At 37.8% G+C, this 17,621-nt stretch overlaps 2 protein-coding genes across 5 annotated transcripts; one reads left to right on the top strand and one right to left on the bottom strand.

Annotated features, from left to right (window-relative positions):
- The first annotated feature begins 1,080 nt into the window (after window positions 1–1,080).
- On the top strand, window positions 1,081–4,689 carry LOC121250380 (probable galactinol--sucrose galactosyltransferase 6). Its single transcript, XM_041149501.1, is given in 7 exon segments — window positions 1,081–1,182; window positions 1,301–1,356; window positions 1,447–2,843; window positions 2,967–3,176; window positions 3,300–3,434; window positions 3,813–4,120; window positions 4,123–4,689. Coding segments are annotated over 7 exon segments (2,571 nt in total). The 5' UTR covers window positions 1,081–1,097; the 3' UTR covers window positions 4,503–4,689.
- A 524-nt stretch (window positions 4,690–5,213) lies between these two features.
- LOC121250381 (zinc finger BED domain-containing protein DAYSLEEPER) lies at window positions 5,214–11,317 on the bottom strand. Of its 4 annotated transcripts, none has more exons than XM_041149506.1 (3): window positions 11,018–11,317; window positions 7,569–8,228; window positions 5,214–7,478 (listed from the first exon to the last, which is right to left on the bottom strand). In XM_041149506.1, exons 2-3 carry the CDS (start codon window positions 7,750–7,752, stop codon window positions 5,392–5,394), a joined length of 2,271 nt encoding a protein of 756 aa, XP_041005440.1. In that variant the 5' UTR covers window positions 7,753–8,228; window positions 11,018–11,317; the 3' UTR covers window positions 5,214–5,391. The 4 variants fall into 4 exon arrangements, with proteins under 4 accessions (XP_041005440.1, XP_041005438.1, XP_041005436.1 ...); XM_041149504.1 differs by having other exon boundaries at window positions 5,214–7,656; window positions 7,705–8,228; window positions 11,018–11,296; XM_041149502.1 differs by having other exon boundaries at window positions 5,214–8,228.
- Between the last annotated feature and the right edge of the window lie 6,304 nt (window positions 11,318–17,621).

The following is a 17,621-nucleotide window of genomic DNA, read 5'->3' as shown; positions in this document are numbered from 1 at the left end:
TTATTGTTTAATGCCATATTTGGATATTAGGAGTATTTCAAAATTTTGTAAATTATAAAGAAATGATTTAAGTGAAGATATTTTATTAGGTTTTAAAAAAAGAAAAAGAAAAAAATTGAATAAAAATAATATAAAATTAAAATTTTTCATAAAGTTTTTATTTTAAAATATATTAAAATAATATTAATTTTGTATTTAAATAATAATTAAAAAATTACAAAAAGTTTTAAAAATTATTTAAAGATGAAATGGGATGCTACGCGTTATGAGAAGTTGTCATATTTATTTATGTAAAAGTTTTATTGCAAGTGAATTCACCCACTAAATTACTTATTAATATTAACATGTAAGATATTCGTTTAATAAAACAATATAAATTAAAAATGAAAATAATTTTTATAAAATATTAAATTTTTTTATTCTCTTAAATTTTTTATTTTATTTTATTTAGTGCACGAAATCTCTTGTATCAAGCAAGACTCGCTATTTATATCTTCTGGATAATTTATGTTGGCTTAGGTCCTAGGGGGAAGCTACGCGTGTTTAATTAAAGAAAATAAAAAAAAGGGTGGGGAAGCTACGCGTTGCGTAAACTTTTGAAGCGCGTAAAAGTCCAATAGTACTTCCGTTTCAAGTTTGGTGAATGATGGAAAGACGTCAAAAGCTGGGTACGTGGACACAGATAAGCACTTTTCGTTTTTTTTGGAGAAACATCTCCCACGCACTACCAGTACCATGCTCTGTACGTGCGCCCTCAACACTGATCCGACACGTATACCTACTCAACCGGAACAAAATTGTTATTTTACACGCGTCGATCTAAGGCGTCGACTCCATGAAAATGTTCGTAAACCCTCGTTTGTTGCAATACACCCCACATCCGAGTTTCTTGATTGGTAAGACGTGGATCCGATGTGGAAATCATATCCACCGTCAAGTTTGAACTACCAACACATGGCGGATACTTTATTGCCGTTGGATAAGTCGAGAGCAAAGCGAAGTACCTCTAGAGAACACGACGACGAGGCCGAGGCTGAGAAGGAACATTTTGAGAATAGAAAACAATGGTGTCCAATTTTTGTTACAGTGCTGGATCTATGGCTATAAATACCAGACCTCTCTTTCATTCACATTACTCTCTTCGCTTTTCAGAGGCACTGATCAAGCGAAGCTCTAGTTCTGGTACAATTCCATTTACGATTTTATTTCGTCGATTCTCCCTGTTTGGTTCCCGAGAAATTGAAGGAATTTCTTTTTCTTTTCGTTTCAATTGCTGACGAGGTTTGGTTGATTTCTGCATGTTTTGGATTTCGCAGTTGGAACTCGAATCGGGTACTTCCGCTATTGGCTTTTAAGGTAGATATAATAACTCACATTTCAGATTCTCGTGCTGGATTTTCGTAATTAAATCTGATGTGCGTTAATTTTTATTTTTGGTAATTGCAGAGAAGCGAGCCGAGCACCCCGTACAGAAAGAATTACAAGGAAGGAGGGCAGAAGGAGGCAAAGGAGGAAGAAGAAGAAGCAATGACGATCAAACCGGCGGTTCGGATCGCCGACCGGAAGCTCATCGTGAAAGACCGAACGATCCTGACGGGAGTACCGGAAAATGTGATCGCCACGTCCGGCTCGGGCTCGGCTTCTGGTCCTGTGGAGGGGGTCTTTCTCGGAGCGATTTTCGACGAGGACAACAGCCGGCACGTGGTCCCGCTCGGATCCCTGCGTGAGGTCCGGTTCATGGCATGCTTTAGGTTCAAGTTATGGTGGATGGCCCAGAAAATGGGCGATAAAGGAAGGGACATCCCCCTGGAGACGCAGTTCCTACTGGTCGAAACCAAAAATGGGTCCCACGTCGAACCGGACGACGGAAACGAAGAAAACCAGATCGTGTACACGGTCTTCCTTCCTTTAATCGAAGGCTCTTTCCGGGCTTGCTTACAGGGAAATGCACAAGACAAGCTCGAGCTCTGTCTAGAGAGCGGCGACACGGACACCAAGGCGTCGTCTTTTACGCACTCTTTGTTCATCAGCTCGGGGACCGATCCTTTCGGCACGATCACCGACGCTCTCGGGGCTGTGAAATCGCATCTGAAGACTTTCCGGCAACGGCATGAGAAGAAACTGCCCGGAATCGTCGACTACTTCGGGTGGTGCACCTGGGACGCATTTTACCAGGAGGTGACCCAAGAAGGTGTTGAGGCCGGGCTCTCATCTCTCGCCACCGGTGGAACCCCGCCGAAGTTTGTCATCATTGACGACGGATGGCAATCGGTTAGCGGCGACCCACAAGACGGGAACGAGAGCGAGAAGGAGCAGCAGCCGTTGCTTAGGCTGACGGGAATCAAAGAAAACTCAAAGTTCCAGAGCATAGACAACCCGACGGCGGGGATTAAGAACATCGTGAAAATAGCGAAAGAGAAACACGGGTTGAAGCACGTGTACGTGTGGCACGCTATTACCGGGTACTGGGGCGGGGTCTGGCCTGGGGTTAAGGAGATGGAGCAATACGGGTCGACGATGAAGTATCCGGTGGTGTCGAAGGGTGTGGCGGAGAACGAGCCCGGCTGGAAGACAGATGTGCTGGCCGTGCAGGGATTGGGCCTGGTGAATCCGATGCATGTGTACAAGTTCTACCAAGAGTTGCACAGTTACTTGGCGTCTGCGGGCATCGATGGAGTGAAGGTGGATGTGCAGTGCATATTGGAGACACTGGGTGCAGGGCTTGGTGGCAGGGTCGAGCTGACCAGGCAATATCACCAGGCCCTTGACGCCTCCGTTTCTCGAAACTTTCCTGATAATGGCTGCATTGCTTGCATGAGCCACAATACTGATGCTCTTTATTGGTAAGTTTACTTTTTCACCCTTATTATTATGGCCCTTTTTACTTTCTATGAAAGCAGAAAATCAGAGTTTGAATTTTAGTATGATTTGGGAGACTCTATGTGATGCGTGGTGGAATGGAACAGCTCGAAACAAACGGCTGTGGTGAGAGCATCAGATGACTTCTACCCACGAGACCCTACATCGCACACCATTCACATAGCAGCGGTGGCATTCAACAGTGTTTTCTTGGGAGAGTTCATGCAGCCGGATTGGGACATGTTCCACTCCCTCCATCCAGCTGCCGAATACCACGGATCAGCCAGGGCAATCAGCGGTGGGCCCATTTACGTCAGGTAGCATATCTTATATCTCTACAACAACATGATTAGCTAACTACTTGATTTTTTTGTAATGTGTTTTGATCATCAATAGGCTAATAACGGCACGTGTCTGGTTTATTTCCTTTTTTGGAACAGTGATGCGCCGGGGAAACATAATTTTGAGCTCTTGAAGAAGCTGGTGCTGCCTGATGGTTCTATCCTTCGAGCTCGCTTGCCTGGTCGGCCAACCAAAGATTGTTTATTCACTGATCCAGCCCGTGATGGTGTTAGGTATAAGAACATTTTTGCCCCAGCAGTAATCGAACTCGATAGATATTGTTTGGATGGGGTCTTCGGAACATAACAAAGCTAGTTTAGCGTTTTAGACTAGTTTTGAAGACATGAGTTAGATTTTAACCGGATTGGACTATGTTGCATGTTGTCAGCATGGTAAATTCTTGTAAACTAATCTTGCAAATCTTAACCATCAATAGTTGATGAAGCATTAGCACCCATTTACCAATCTAGATGAGAGTCCGAGGATACAATTATGCAGCACGTCTTTACTAAATCTATTGTTATAATATTTTCTTGTCAAAAAATTTCAGCCATCTATATTCCCTGTCTATTATGGTAAGTATTGTTCTTACTAACATAAGTTTGTTTCAGCTTGTTAAAGATATGGAACATGAACAAGTACACCGGAGTCCTGGGCGTGTACAACTGCCAAGGCGCAGCATGGAACAGCGCCGAAAGAAAGAACACCTTCCACCAAACCAACTCAGAGGCCATAACTATCTCTATTAGGGGCCGTGATGTCCATCTCATAGCTGAGGCCACCATTGACACCCATTGGAATGGTGCTTGTGCTTTCTACTGTCACAACACTGGTGAGCTCATTACCCTTCCTTACAATGCAGCCATGCCTGTATCCCTCAAGGTCCTCGAGCACAACATATTCACCGTCACACCCATCAAGATTTTATTACCAGGTTCGATTTTGCTCCTGTGGGACTTGTCGACATGTTCAATGCTGGAGGAGCCATAGAAAGGCTTAGATACGAGGTGAAAGACGGGGTCAAGTTGTTGGAACTAGAAAGCAGATATGAAGGAGAAGGGAATGGTGTACCTGGAGTGAAGGTGGAGAACAAGAGTTCAGAGTTGGTGGGGCTCGTTCACATGGAGGTTAAAGGGTGTGGCAAATTTGGTGCATATTCTTCGGTCAGGCCAAGGAGGTGCACTGTGAATTCGAATGTGGTTGATTTTGTGTACAATACGGATTCGGGGTTAGTGACTTTGAGCTTGGATCGCTTGCCTGTGGAGGGTCAGAAGGTTCATGTTGTGGAGGTTGAGTTATGAACATTTATTCGTCCTAGGTTAGGTAGGAGGTGGAAGGAAAATGTTGGTGGAATTGGGGATTGTTAGGAGAGGGATCTATCATCTTGTCTATTGTATCTGTAAGTTCTAAACGTTGTAATTTGGGTCGATGAGATAGTGTAAGGTTGGAGGGAAAGAAATCTAAATAAAGTTTCTTTCTTTTGCTTAACGTGGATCCTCTGTTTTATCATGCTTGGGGCGAAGAGGGAAAAGTCCGGGTTGAAGGTTTTGACCAAAATCTAACATTGTGTATTTTTATTAAAATAATCAGACATAATAATCGGAGATTATTATTACGAATATCTCCTCCTCTCTCTTTCTGGGTTTTCGGATAGCTTAGGTTAGGATTACCAATATAGCTTCAATCTACTCCTGTAAAAATCTTGACCAATTACAGCCAGTAATGGTGCACAATTTTTTTTTTTTGGACAGGAAGAAAGCCCTTATCTGAAGCTCATGGTATATAAATAGAAGTGTTTAATCCACAAAAGAATCTCATTAGAGTAAATTTATAAAGTTCATTTTACTAAAAAGTAAATCCGAATATGTCTCATCAAAATACGCCAATTTATAAATTTAAGTTTTATAAAATCCTTTGTAGATATAACATTTCTCGAACGGAACAAATATCCACCATATGCAATAGGAAAAAAAGAAGCAAAACTTTACAAAAAATGACATGTTACAATAGAATGGACATCTAAAAATCTAAATAGCAACAGAAAAAGGGTTTCACCGATCGACCAGTTTACAAAGACAGTAAGTACTTCAGAATAACTACAATCATAAACAAAAATGTTCGAAGAAAAAAGCTGAGTAAGAAGAGTCTCCCCAGTTAAGTACCATCATAGAAGAAATCTAAACCTAGAATCTAATATTCCATTCTTACAAGTGCGTTTGAAGCTTCTGTTGAGCCGTACTGCATCCAATCCTTAGCACATATAAGTGCTTCCACTGTCTCTGGTCGTAGAGAACTCCTATATCGATCCATCTCCTTGCCTGTTATATCAAATACAGAGTCAGGACCAGCAGTAGACACTGGAATAGACAAAATATCACGAGCCATCTTTGAAAGTGTAGGGTATTTCATCTTGTTTAGCTTCCACCAGCCTAACACATCGAACTCCTGCACACGAGGCAATAAAGACTCTTCCAAATACTGATCCAGCTCTGACTTCATCTGTTGGCTTGTAGTCTCCATAATATAAACATCAAAATCTGTGAGTCCATGATCAGACAGAAGATTTCCTCCCTGGGAATCCTCCATCTTAATATTGCTTCCGCCATTTCCTTCTTCGGCGTAAGTTGGCGTTAGAGGCAAAGGAAGTGTCAAATATTCATGAAAGAGCTCATGAATTCCATCATTGACAATGTTAATATATGTGGGGGCTTCTTCGCCATAGACTTTTGAGAAACTGAACTCCACAAGCTTCATCTTAAAACGTGGATCCATGACCACTGCAATTGCCAAAACCAGGCTGCTATCTTTCCAGTATTTTTCAACTTTTTCTAGCATCATTTTAGTGAGGTTGCTGATGAAGGGATCCTCACTTGCAACAGCACGAGCTAGTTCTGTGTGAATCTTCCACAATTCGTGAAAGAATGTAATTGCAGCTGGGTTAGTTGTGAAGGTCAGGATGTTTGCTGCGTCAAAGAGAAGTTTCAAGTATGTACAGAGAGTCTCAACATGCTTCCAATCTTCCATTGATGGGGCATCCTTGTAATCAGGATCAGAAGTATCCAAACAAGAAAACACTTCCTTTGACTCAGAAGCAGCCACCAGCATTTGATAGGTTGTATTCCATTGGGTCTGATCATCAAGAGATAGACTCCTTTCACTGGGAACTTGAAGCTGTTGCTTGAGATCGAGAAACTTTTCCTCATGGGCTTCTGATGTCTTCACATACTTAACACTATCCCGGATTTTCTTGATTATTCCTTGCCCTGCCCCTAGTACATCTTTTGCCATGCTGCTCAAAGTGTGTGCAATGCAATTACAAACTAATAATTGACCATTGAGGATTAGAGGGTTCTTAATGGCAAGAAGAGGCCTAAGATTCTCAAGAGCAGCTTCACTTAGCGGCTGATTAAAAGTTAGAGAAAATAACTTGCTCTCCAAACTCCAATCAGAAAGGCAAGCAGCAACAGCATGACTAAGGGCAGTGTCCAAATCAGGATATGGTTCCATTATGACATTGAGAACCCGCCTGTGCAACTTCCAATCACTATCAATGAAGTGTCCAGTTATAAACACATAACCTACTGTTTGGCTCGAAGTCCACATATCCAGTGTAAGGCAAATGCGCCCAGGAATGCCCTCGATAAACTTTATTAGGTTTTGCTTTTCCATCAAGTAAGTTGCAACACAATCCCCTTGGATAGTATTGAAACTCACCATGTTGAAATGGGGCTGAAGATTCTGGACGAAAGCTATAAACCCCGGATGTTCAACCATGTGAAGGGGGTAGTCATGCATGATTATCATCCTAGCAATCTCATTGCGGCAACGATCCTGATCAAACATAATGTAGGGTGAGCCAGGAGTTCTGTAACGTCGTTTTGGTGCATCAGTTGCACTGCCAGTTCCTCCCATCCTTGAACGTGGGGTATATGGTGTTGACTGATTCTGCCCCTGGCTACGTAGAAGTGCTGTGCAGGTCCCCTTGGCAATGTGGCGTTTCAGGTGGCTGGTTCCAGCAACTTTAGAACCTGTACTGTATGCAAAACTTTGCTTGCATTGCTTGCATTGTGCCCGTCTACATCCAGGACTAATAGCTTCTATGGTGAAGTGCTCCCATACTATGGACTTTTTCTTCCTTCTCTTGTTAGGTTGTGTTTCTGAATTTGGCAGCTCATGGTTCACTTCTGGAGTCATCCTTTTGTTATCTGGGGTTGGCACTGAATGCTCATAGGAGATTGCCAAAGCGTGCTCATCCGAGATTGCCAAAGCGTGCTCATCTGCCAGAGCGTGCTCATCTGAGATTGCCAGAGCGTGCTCATCTGAGATTGCCAGAGCGTGCTCATCCGAGATTGCCAGAGCTTGCTCATCCGAGATTGCCAGAGCGTGCTCATCCGAGATTGCCAGAGCGTGCACATCCGAGATTGCCATTGCATGGTCATCTGTGACTTCCATTGCATGGTCATCTGGGACTTCCATTGCATGGTCATTTGGGACTTCCATTGCGTGCTCATCTGGGACTGCCATTGCGTGCTCATCTGGTGGGGCCATCATGTGCACGTCTGGTGGGCCATCTTTTGCTCATCTTGGGGTGCCATCGTTTGCTCATCTTGGGGTGCCATTGTTTGCTCATCCGGGGGTGCCACCATTTGCTCATCCGGGGGTGCCACCATTTGCTCATCCGGGGTGCAGCCATTTGCTCATCCGGGGTTGCCACCATTTGCTCAGATATGGTTTCTGTTGTGTGCTCATTTGGGGTTTCCCTCTTGTGATTATTCGGGGTTTTCGTGGTGTGCTCAGTCGGGGTTCCCATTGTGTGATTATTTGGGGTTTCCATGGTGTTCTCATTCAGGGTTTCCATGGTGTGCTCATTTGAGGTTCCCATGGTGTGCTCTTCTGGGGTTCCCAATGCAACCTCATCAGGGGTTTCCACCGCATGCTCATGTGAATTTCCAATCTTGTGCGCATCTGGCTTTGCCAACTTCTCCTCATCAAGGGTTGCCATAGAAAAAATTAATTTCTACGATCAGCTACACATAAATATTAAAGAAAGGTTAGTTGCAATTAAAACAAAATTAGTTTAGGGCATAATGATAGTATTAATGCTTAATTATACACAAGAACTATTGGGTGCAAAATTAGACAAGCTGGGTTTGAAAAGCATATTTTTTATGCAGGAAGCCAAAAAATAATAATGGATAGAAAAACGGATAGGAAGATAATGCCCAAATATTAAAAAAAGGAAACAAGCTAATATGGAACACTGAGGAAACCATCAATACGAGTCTATTGCTCAGAGAATAATAGTAAAGCATAGTAAAGGATAGCCGATACAATATATGGAACTCCAAATTAATCACAGCCATCCAAAGAACAGTGGAAAACAAGTACCAAGAAAGAAAGAACTCCCATGCACACAGCAGACAAAGTGTTTCACGGACAGTGAACTTCATGTAAGAGCTACAATTGATGGTGAAAAATGGATTTAAGAACAAAAACTGCATTTAAGATAACTCATTCAAGAGATGTAAACTAAAGATATCACAAGGCGGAAACAACTTGAATAGTTTCAGTCTTCATTATGATGCCAAAATCCTCAAACAGGAAGACAGGCACTAGGATAATGGGCTTGTAATTTTCGACAAGCAAAGCAATGTAATTGCAGAGGTATTAGTCAAATCACCAAGAATTTAAAGATGCCATCTGGTTACCTTCGACTTTAGATTAACATACAAAAACTCACACCATTACAACATTAATCAAAAGCTAAAAAACTGATCAATCATTGAGAACAAAAATGAAATTTTGGTAGAGATATGACAATTTTGGAATAATATTATCTGAACAAGCATCAAATCCTACAATAATGAGATAACTTTTTTTTTTTTACATAATCAAATAATCATGAGGCACTCGTATCATTTTACCAATCAGCACCGGGCACATAGAAGCTAGAACTAATAATATACAGTGCCCATCAAATGCATACAGAATTGTAAAGCACCAGTCCATGAATCAAAACAGCCACAGGTGCAACATATAGGAATCAACTCCCCTGCCATCTTTATACACCCCCAAATATAGGAAAACAATCCAGCAAAAGCATTGCATTAACAACATCTACAATGCTCGATCCCTTTGTCTCATGTATTGTGTGCCATGTGAAGGGAATACTTGGGACATTTTTGATGGCGTTAGGACCAGCATAAATAAGTATAATCTTTTCCCTTGAGATTGTTATAACTTATAGGAGTGGATGGCAGGGTAGATTACAGTTTGACCTTTTCTAGTAATTTTTGTAATGTTTAAATGATATAGCCTTAGAGGATTACTTCTGTATATATCATGTGCACTTAAATTATACCATTTCTTAAATTCATAAAATAACTAGAGAAGTGCTACAGTCACAAAGAGATCTCACAAAAGCAAATTTATAAATTGACATAGCTTCATATGATACATTATATCTACTTTACAATAAAAGTAACTTTACAACCTGACGTACCATATCAAACCACGTCAATTTGTGAGTTTACTTTTGTGAAATTCCTTTGTGGCCAAAACATTTCTCAAATAACTATTCTATTTTCTTTTAATAAAAAACCAATATTAAAAAGACATAACTGTTAACGAAGCTAATTAGATCCCAAGGAGAAGTATAAACAAACCAAATAGGGGACCATCGAAATTGATTAAAACAAGCTTTCTAGGATGCAACTGAGAACTGTTTGATTTCTTTTCTTCTTTCAGCTTCCAAAGGAAATTTTCACAGGGTGGCACCAAAGGAATTCCATGCACAATTAGTTTCTTCAATTTTTCCTAAGCCTTTTAACTGTCACAAGCATTAATGAAGCCAGCTCTCTCGTAGCCTTTTGCTGAGTTTGACATACCTAAGTTCTAAGGCATGCACACTTGCGTACACAAGAGAGGGTAAAATATGCTCCCCCTTCAACACACTTTTGATGACTCCAAAATTTAGCAATGTTTTTAAAATTTTAAGTCCAAAATTAATGCATATACCAGACCAGCCAATGACAGAAGGAAGCATGCTACCTTCAATACAAATTCCTACACTTCCCTTAAAATATAAAGGTATTAACGTGGTGGACAGTGAGCCTATGTGGGCCCATATGCACGGATGACTCAGATTTGTCAAATATATTGAGGGAAGGGAGGATCCAAACTGACCATGTACCACATTTATGCTTGCTAAAGCCTATGGCAAACCAAATTCATGTCACAAACATAAGTGCTCCTTCCGTTTAGAGCGCCTGACACTGGTGTCCCCGACTACAAACGCTCGTTCAGCACTAAAATCATGGCTAGATTAACCTGGACTCACTAATGGGCCGGGCTTAGGACACGTGACCCGACTGAGTAAATACGGACGAGTCGACCCCCATCAGCTAGACCTGCCCTAGATGATCAGGTCCATCTGAAGATCAAAGCTACAGATGGAGTCCACACGGATCGGATTAAAATATGGTATATACTTCTACAATCTGATGGAGTCCAGATCTAGGGTTTGATCGTCTGGGCTTAAAAATAAAAATTCATCCCGGATCAAATAAAACCCAAGAATCAGTAAAAAGAACCCGATCATCGCCACCATGGAATCAGCAAAAACCCAGTTCTTCCAGCTCGTAACACCAACGAATTAAGCTACGATACGCTATGAAATTTCCAAAACCAGAATTCAAATGGTGAAAAACCAAAAGCATCCAAAGAAGAACGAAGAACAAGGTCATCCCAAAATATTATAACAAATTAATTTAAAAAGCAAAGAAAATGAAATTGCTTTAGGGTCAGAGTGTTTTACCGCGAGAGAGATCCTTAAAATACAAAAAGAACTGAGGCCCGAACGGGACGTGGCCCGAGCTTGGGGGGGTTTCCGGGACCGGAAGAGATCTAGGGTTTTGCAGAGACAGGCTCGGGGGAGAGAGAGGGAGGGAGATTGGGCTTGGGACAAAGAAACCCGTGAAGCTAATTGGACCGACAGGGACTAGTTTTTCTTTTAATTTGGGGTAGTTTAAAGTTTCAGCCTTTAGGGGGGGCATTAGATCACACAACAACACGATCTGGAAATTCTTCAACTGCCAAACTTTTGCCTTTTGGGTATTGGACTTTTTTTTTTTTTTTTGGGAGGGGCGTGGGGGGATAGGTCCAGTTTCCTATTTTTTTCAAAAATTAATTATTATTATTTTAAAAAATTTTAATTATATATATATATATATTTGTGTCTGTTTGGTGGACTTGACTTAATAGGTCTCCCCCCACTACTATTCCTATTTATGAGGCCAGGGGTCCACCTTAGTTTTGGTTTGGGGTCAGAGAATTATGACTTTTTTTAAAGCCCAATTGCGTGTCTAAGCTCTACCAAAAAAAATAAAAATAAAAGGGATATCCTTATTCCTATTTTAAGATGCTTCTTTTTGAGCCTCACATTGAATCAGATCCATCCACTACACTGCTCCTCCCGGACCTTTTGTTTTTACCCATTTTTATGTGAATTTGGTTAGCACAGCCTAGTATTATTGAGAGGTTTTAACTATATTCTTCAAATCCGAGTCAAAGATATATGATCTGATTGATATAATTTTTAATTTTTAAAATAGAAGTCTAGAGTTTGAAACCCTCTTCCTCCAAATAAAAAAAAAAAATCCTTTCAGAAATATATTTAAAAAATATATAAAATAATTCATAATTTCAATAATTGATTAAATATCTCATTTGTTGTAATTTAAATTTTGTTAAAAAATAGTTTGTCCCTCGAAAGAAAACTTTATAATTTTGCCCCTCCCAAATCCAATTTTCTAGTTCCGCTTTACCATTGCTGAGGGGATACTTAGTTTAGCCGCATATATATATATATATATATATATATATATATATATATATATATATATATATATATATCTGTTATGAATTTGAGTCTTCGCAAGTATGATATTAAAGGGGAATGATTCATGCCTATTATTCTTTATCTACCCACTTGTTACGATTATGGCTTTGGTGGATATAAATAATATATTCTATGTGCAATGTTACATGCAATCCTCATTTGGAGATTGGAAATAGAATTTCTCATATTCTATATATTCTAGTTCGCTTGAACTTTTTAAACAAGCGATAATTTCATATGATATTAGAGTAAAGGTCTTTAATTCAAATCATGCATTTACACTTCATCCAATTATTAAAATATTCCACATGTTAAACTGAACCCATTTATTGAGGGATCATAATGGTTTTGTTTTCAACAATGCATGCGCCTAGTCTTACATGGTAAACTTATTCCGAGCTCTCCAGACAAGCATCATTTTGAATAAATTAATATTTGAGAAATATTTTAAACGCAAAAGAATTTTATAAAAATAAATTTATAAATTGGCGTGCTTTGATGTGGTATATCATTTTGTAAATTTAATTTTATTGTAAAGAAAATCAAATAGATTACATGAATTAAGTCACGTCAGTTTGTGAGTTTACTTTTGTGTAGATACTTTTATAATATTTTGTTATTATGGTAGCATCTCTAGAATAACTCTATTTAAAAGTTTTTATACTACACACCATACACGTGACATAAATTAATTTGAAAGATAAAATTTAAAATTTAAATCTTACATATTAAATTATACCATATAAATGATATATGATGTAAATGTATTCAAATAATACTTCTCAGCATCCCTATATTGAGCTTCAAACTTAAACCTCATCTCTCTCTTATTTTTTCTCAAAAACAATTTCCCATTTCCCATACATATCTATAAAACCAAATAAAAAAGGTATTTGCAATATTCTAGAATGTGAACCATAGATTATAGTACCTGATAAAAAAAAATGCAAGACTTGCTGAACTCTTCACAAATTACCATACTTCATGACATCTTTAGCAAAAGCTGTAATTTAATTAGTTTTAATTGCAGTGTCAAATCACCGAAACTTGACATCATTGAGTTCTTCAAGTAGTAGGAAAAAAAAAAAACTTTCATATTGGGGTTGCGACCTTTGTGTAACATCATTATTCATGTTCATGTCCTTTTTGGCGGTGGTTCACGTACGTACCTTTTCATTAATTTGGAGGTATTTACACGTATTTTCAATTCAATCCCACGCGAAAGATGGATCCAAAAACTATGGCCCATAAATTGTCAAATCGATTTTATGAACTGGCATGATAATGAAATATCTCTCTCTCTAATTATATATAGATCGATTGGAGTGCCAAGTACTACACGACCTTGTTTTTCTTTTCATGTGGATATTGAATTGAAGTGCCATTCACACCAAATTTTAGTGGCCCCATACATGTTTACCACACGATAGGCAAGTTCAAGAGATCATAAAGTTCTTTATCACACACACATATAAAGAGGAAAAAAAACTCCTGGCTGATCGAGTGAGTTTATCCATTTTACACCAGTCAATAACATTTCAATAAGTGTAAGACTTATCTAATTTGTTGTGTCCTAATGCATATAATCAACCCTCTCACTTCTCTTCCCTCTCCCCCACGCACGGTGCACTCTCCCCACTCCCCTCTCCCCTCGTCTCTAGATCTCTCCATTCTAGCTGACATACATTCTGATCGACCAATCTCTCTGATGGCCTTAAGTTGATCTCTTTAATATACCTCTTCTCATTCCTCCTCACCATACAAGCTTCTATCTTCTTGCGCTATGCTTTCCTCGCCGGATTTCAATCCTCCCTACCCAAAAGCTATCTTTGTAAGGGATAGCAAAGACACGAAACGCAACATCTTTTTTCTTTTTATTTCCAAAGTTATTTATTTATCTAAATTTTCTAAAGTTATATTTATATATATTATGTGGTAATTAAGATGGGATGAGGTAATTATGTGGTAGTTAATTTGATTGTTAATATCAAACAATACAATGGTGGGTGTTGAAATATGTCACATCAATTACAGAAATATTTGTCTAAGTTCTAACCTTATATTCATGGTTATACCTTACCTAATGAATATTATAGTTTTAATAGATATAATAACATTACTATTAACAGCTATTTTAGCTCTTGCTAAAAAAGATATTAAGAAAAATTTAACCTATTCTACAATATTTCAATTGGATTATATGATGTTAGCTCTAGATATTGGATCTTATTGAGCTACTGTGTTTCATGAGCATAAGACTTTGGAATGGAAAGCAAGAGAAGGGATTCATGGGCCTTAGATAAAAGGAATACAAAATAGTTGTATGTCAGAATAAAAGAAAGCTGTTGAAAAGCAGGGTAAGTGGTCTGCCAGCGAGCCCAATTCAAGAAGTGATTAATGTCACATCAAGTCACGTTAACATACAATATAGACATGTGAAAATTGTTATAGATATAAAAAAATTATATTAAAATAAATCTATAAATTGATATAGTGTCGTGAGATTCGTTAAATCAATTTTACAATAAAAATAACTTTACAATTTGACGTATTACATTAAACCACGTTAATTTGTGAATTTATTTTTATGTAATCATTTTATGGTTAAAGTATTTCTCTAGACATATGTACACATATATTGAGTGAGTTTCTAATTATTCATCATTTTTTAACAATCATTATCTTGATATTTATTGATATAATATTAAATGATTGGTAGCCATGTGAAACATAATAGATAATTTTTCAATCATTTAATGACATATCATATAAGAAATACTAGATCAAATTATACAGGGGAAGTAATATTATCTTATCAGCAATATCTTGAATCTAATGCGGTTGTTCCACGGATTCTCCGTCAACATCATTGTTCATGCAACATTCTCCCAGCGATGGTGGAGTCTGCTATGTGGTAATATATTAGAGAAACACTCATATATTTCACAGTCTAAAAGCCAGGACTGGAGAAAACTATACTTTTGAGAGAGAGGTTTTCTGTATATGCCACATGCGTCATCCAAAGGGGGAGCGGCTATGTAAATAGTCACTCTAAGTGTAACTCTCGGCTGGCCATAAAGGGCCAACCATCAAGGCTCTCTGAGAGAAGACTAGTATAGCAACATCTCTAAAAGTATCTCGTTATGCCCTAACTAAATTTGGTCACATCAAATTAAGCATTTCCAATCCCTCTCAAGTCGAAATTACCCAAGGCGATGCTCAATCTCCGTAAAACATTATGTACTCACAATTGTGTTGCAACTCATAAGAAACAACACAACTTGCCAGCAATGAGTACACATCATTATCGATTTGTTGCTAAATAGTTTTCCCTCCACCCTCATATCATTCAGTTTCAGTCTAGTTGTTTTCTCATCAATGTCTCTTTAGACTGCATCATTCATGATCATATATAACATGCCAAAGTAGAAAACAAAAAAATAACAACCTTGTGGCATAATCAAAGGCCTACTAAGGACATAAATAAAATAAAGTCATCAATTATGACCTACAGGACTCACACGGTGAGAAAACAAGAATCAATTCACTCACATTTATTGTTGGTTGTAAAAGTACATGTAGTATGAAATACATATTATGATGGAGTTCTTTTTGCAAAAATAAAGTGCATATATCTAATTTCAATACACCAAACAGATCTTAATCTAGTCATTATTTCAGTGCATAATCCGAATCCCTCTATTTACTAACTATTCGAAGCGCCAAAGAGGATCTTGCATCTGATTAAACCACAAGCTACATGGATTGTGAGTAACTATGCACGATCCTTTTAAATATGATGGATCTCATCTTAGCTTCCACTAAGGTAACATATATTTTGTGCCTTATAACTTATCCCTCTATGGAAAAAAAACCGATAACATATTGTTTCATCTTTGCTCGCTACCACTTTGTAGCACTAAAGGTGGTCGCTCGTGTGAATGAGCCGATCTATACTTGTTGATATACATTTTTCACCATAACTCCCAAATCTATGGTGAATGTGTGTGCTTACATAAAAAAAATACTTCTAATTATGTCACATGATCATTGAACACATTAGTGTCATGTGCATGACGGGCAAAACCATGATGGAGAGAAATCACATGATTAACTAAAAAATAATCAAGCCACAACTATCAAGTGATGTTTAATAATCATTTCTCTCCATGCGCAATCTTGCGTGTTGTAATTTTCCAAAACATGCTCCTACCAAGAAACTTTGTTTTTATATATAAAATTTCTTTGCACAACCATGAAGTCAACCACTTATCGTGAATCTCATTTAAGGTCAAACTTACAATATAAACTTTAGATTCTACTCAGCAAGTCCAACTGCGATTTTTAAGAATCTATAAGGTGACCACAAATGTCATTTAACAAACTTATTTTGCGACTTCAAGGTTTCATATAAATCTATTGTACTCAATAAAAGCATGTGAGATAACCATACTTATTTTTCATTAAGGATAAAACGATTAGGGTCTTTGCCCCCAAAGACAATCACAATAATCTAGTCATTACTTTTAATGACAATTGCATCACAAACTCACTTAATAAAAGGTAAGTTATATTTACCCTCTAATAAAATCCTAACCTCTAACTCTCATGAGTAAACCATAATGGAAACTCCAAATAGTATAGACAAAACTAGTTTTTTGGTATTTTCTATCTCATTAATTGTTTATGGATTTTGAATAAGAACTCTTAGAAATTATTTTTCTTATACACAATCTCATAAGACGTGAATTCTTAGCTACTTTGCACAAACTCATGTCTATCATCTCATAGTATGGAAAACATCTCATTAGATGACAATTAATAATCTAAGACAACCAGATTGTCATATCTCTTGGGAGGACATTTTTCTAAGATTGTTAATAGTATGAGTGTAAAAAAAAAAACTAGTGAACCAGTAAACAGAATCGGACTGGTGCGTTTGGTTCAGTACCGAGTTTGGTTCGGTCTGATATTGATTTTATTTTTCTTAAACAGGTCAAAGTCAGTCCGGTTCTAGTTTTTCTTTTTTTAAAACAGGATCGGACAGAACCGGATCGGTTCATATATATATTATAATTTTTTACATTGTATATAATTTTTATATATAATATATAATTATTTATCAAATAGTTTTGTATTATATGATAAATTACTAATTAATATAATATTAAATTTTAAAATTTTATATCACTACAGCCTATTGTATTAATAGTTATACTAATACTATATAGTGTGTATTAATAGTTATACTAATTCTATATCACTATATATTATAATATACTACAATATATTATCACTATAGTATTATATACTATAATATATACTATTATATATATATATATTATATAATATATTAAAACTGGAAAATCGGAACGAACTAGACTGGAATTGGTAAAATCGGAAGTACTGGTTTAGGGGGGTAACCAGTACGAAATCGGTTATTAAAAATGCAAAACCAGTACATACTAGTTCGGTCCTAAATTTTGTCAAAAACTGAACCAAACCAAACTGGTTACACCCT

Source organism: Juglans microcarpa x Juglans regia, chromosome 2D (assembly GCF_004785595.1).
Source record: "Juglans microcarpa x Juglans regia isolate MS1-56 chromosome 2D, Jm3101_v1.0, whole genome shotgun sequence".
Lineage (NCBI taxonomy): Eukaryota > Viridiplantae > Streptophyta > Magnoliopsida > Fagales > Juglandaceae > Juglans > Juglans microcarpa x Juglans regia.
This window is presented reverse-complemented; position numbering and strand designations above follow the sequence as displayed.

Excerpts from the sequence above, each read along its gene's own strand:
- LOC121250381 (XM_041149502.1), bottom strand. The coding sequence starts at position 7,752 with ATGATGGCCCCACCAGATGAGCACGCAATGGCAGTCCCAGATGAGCAC.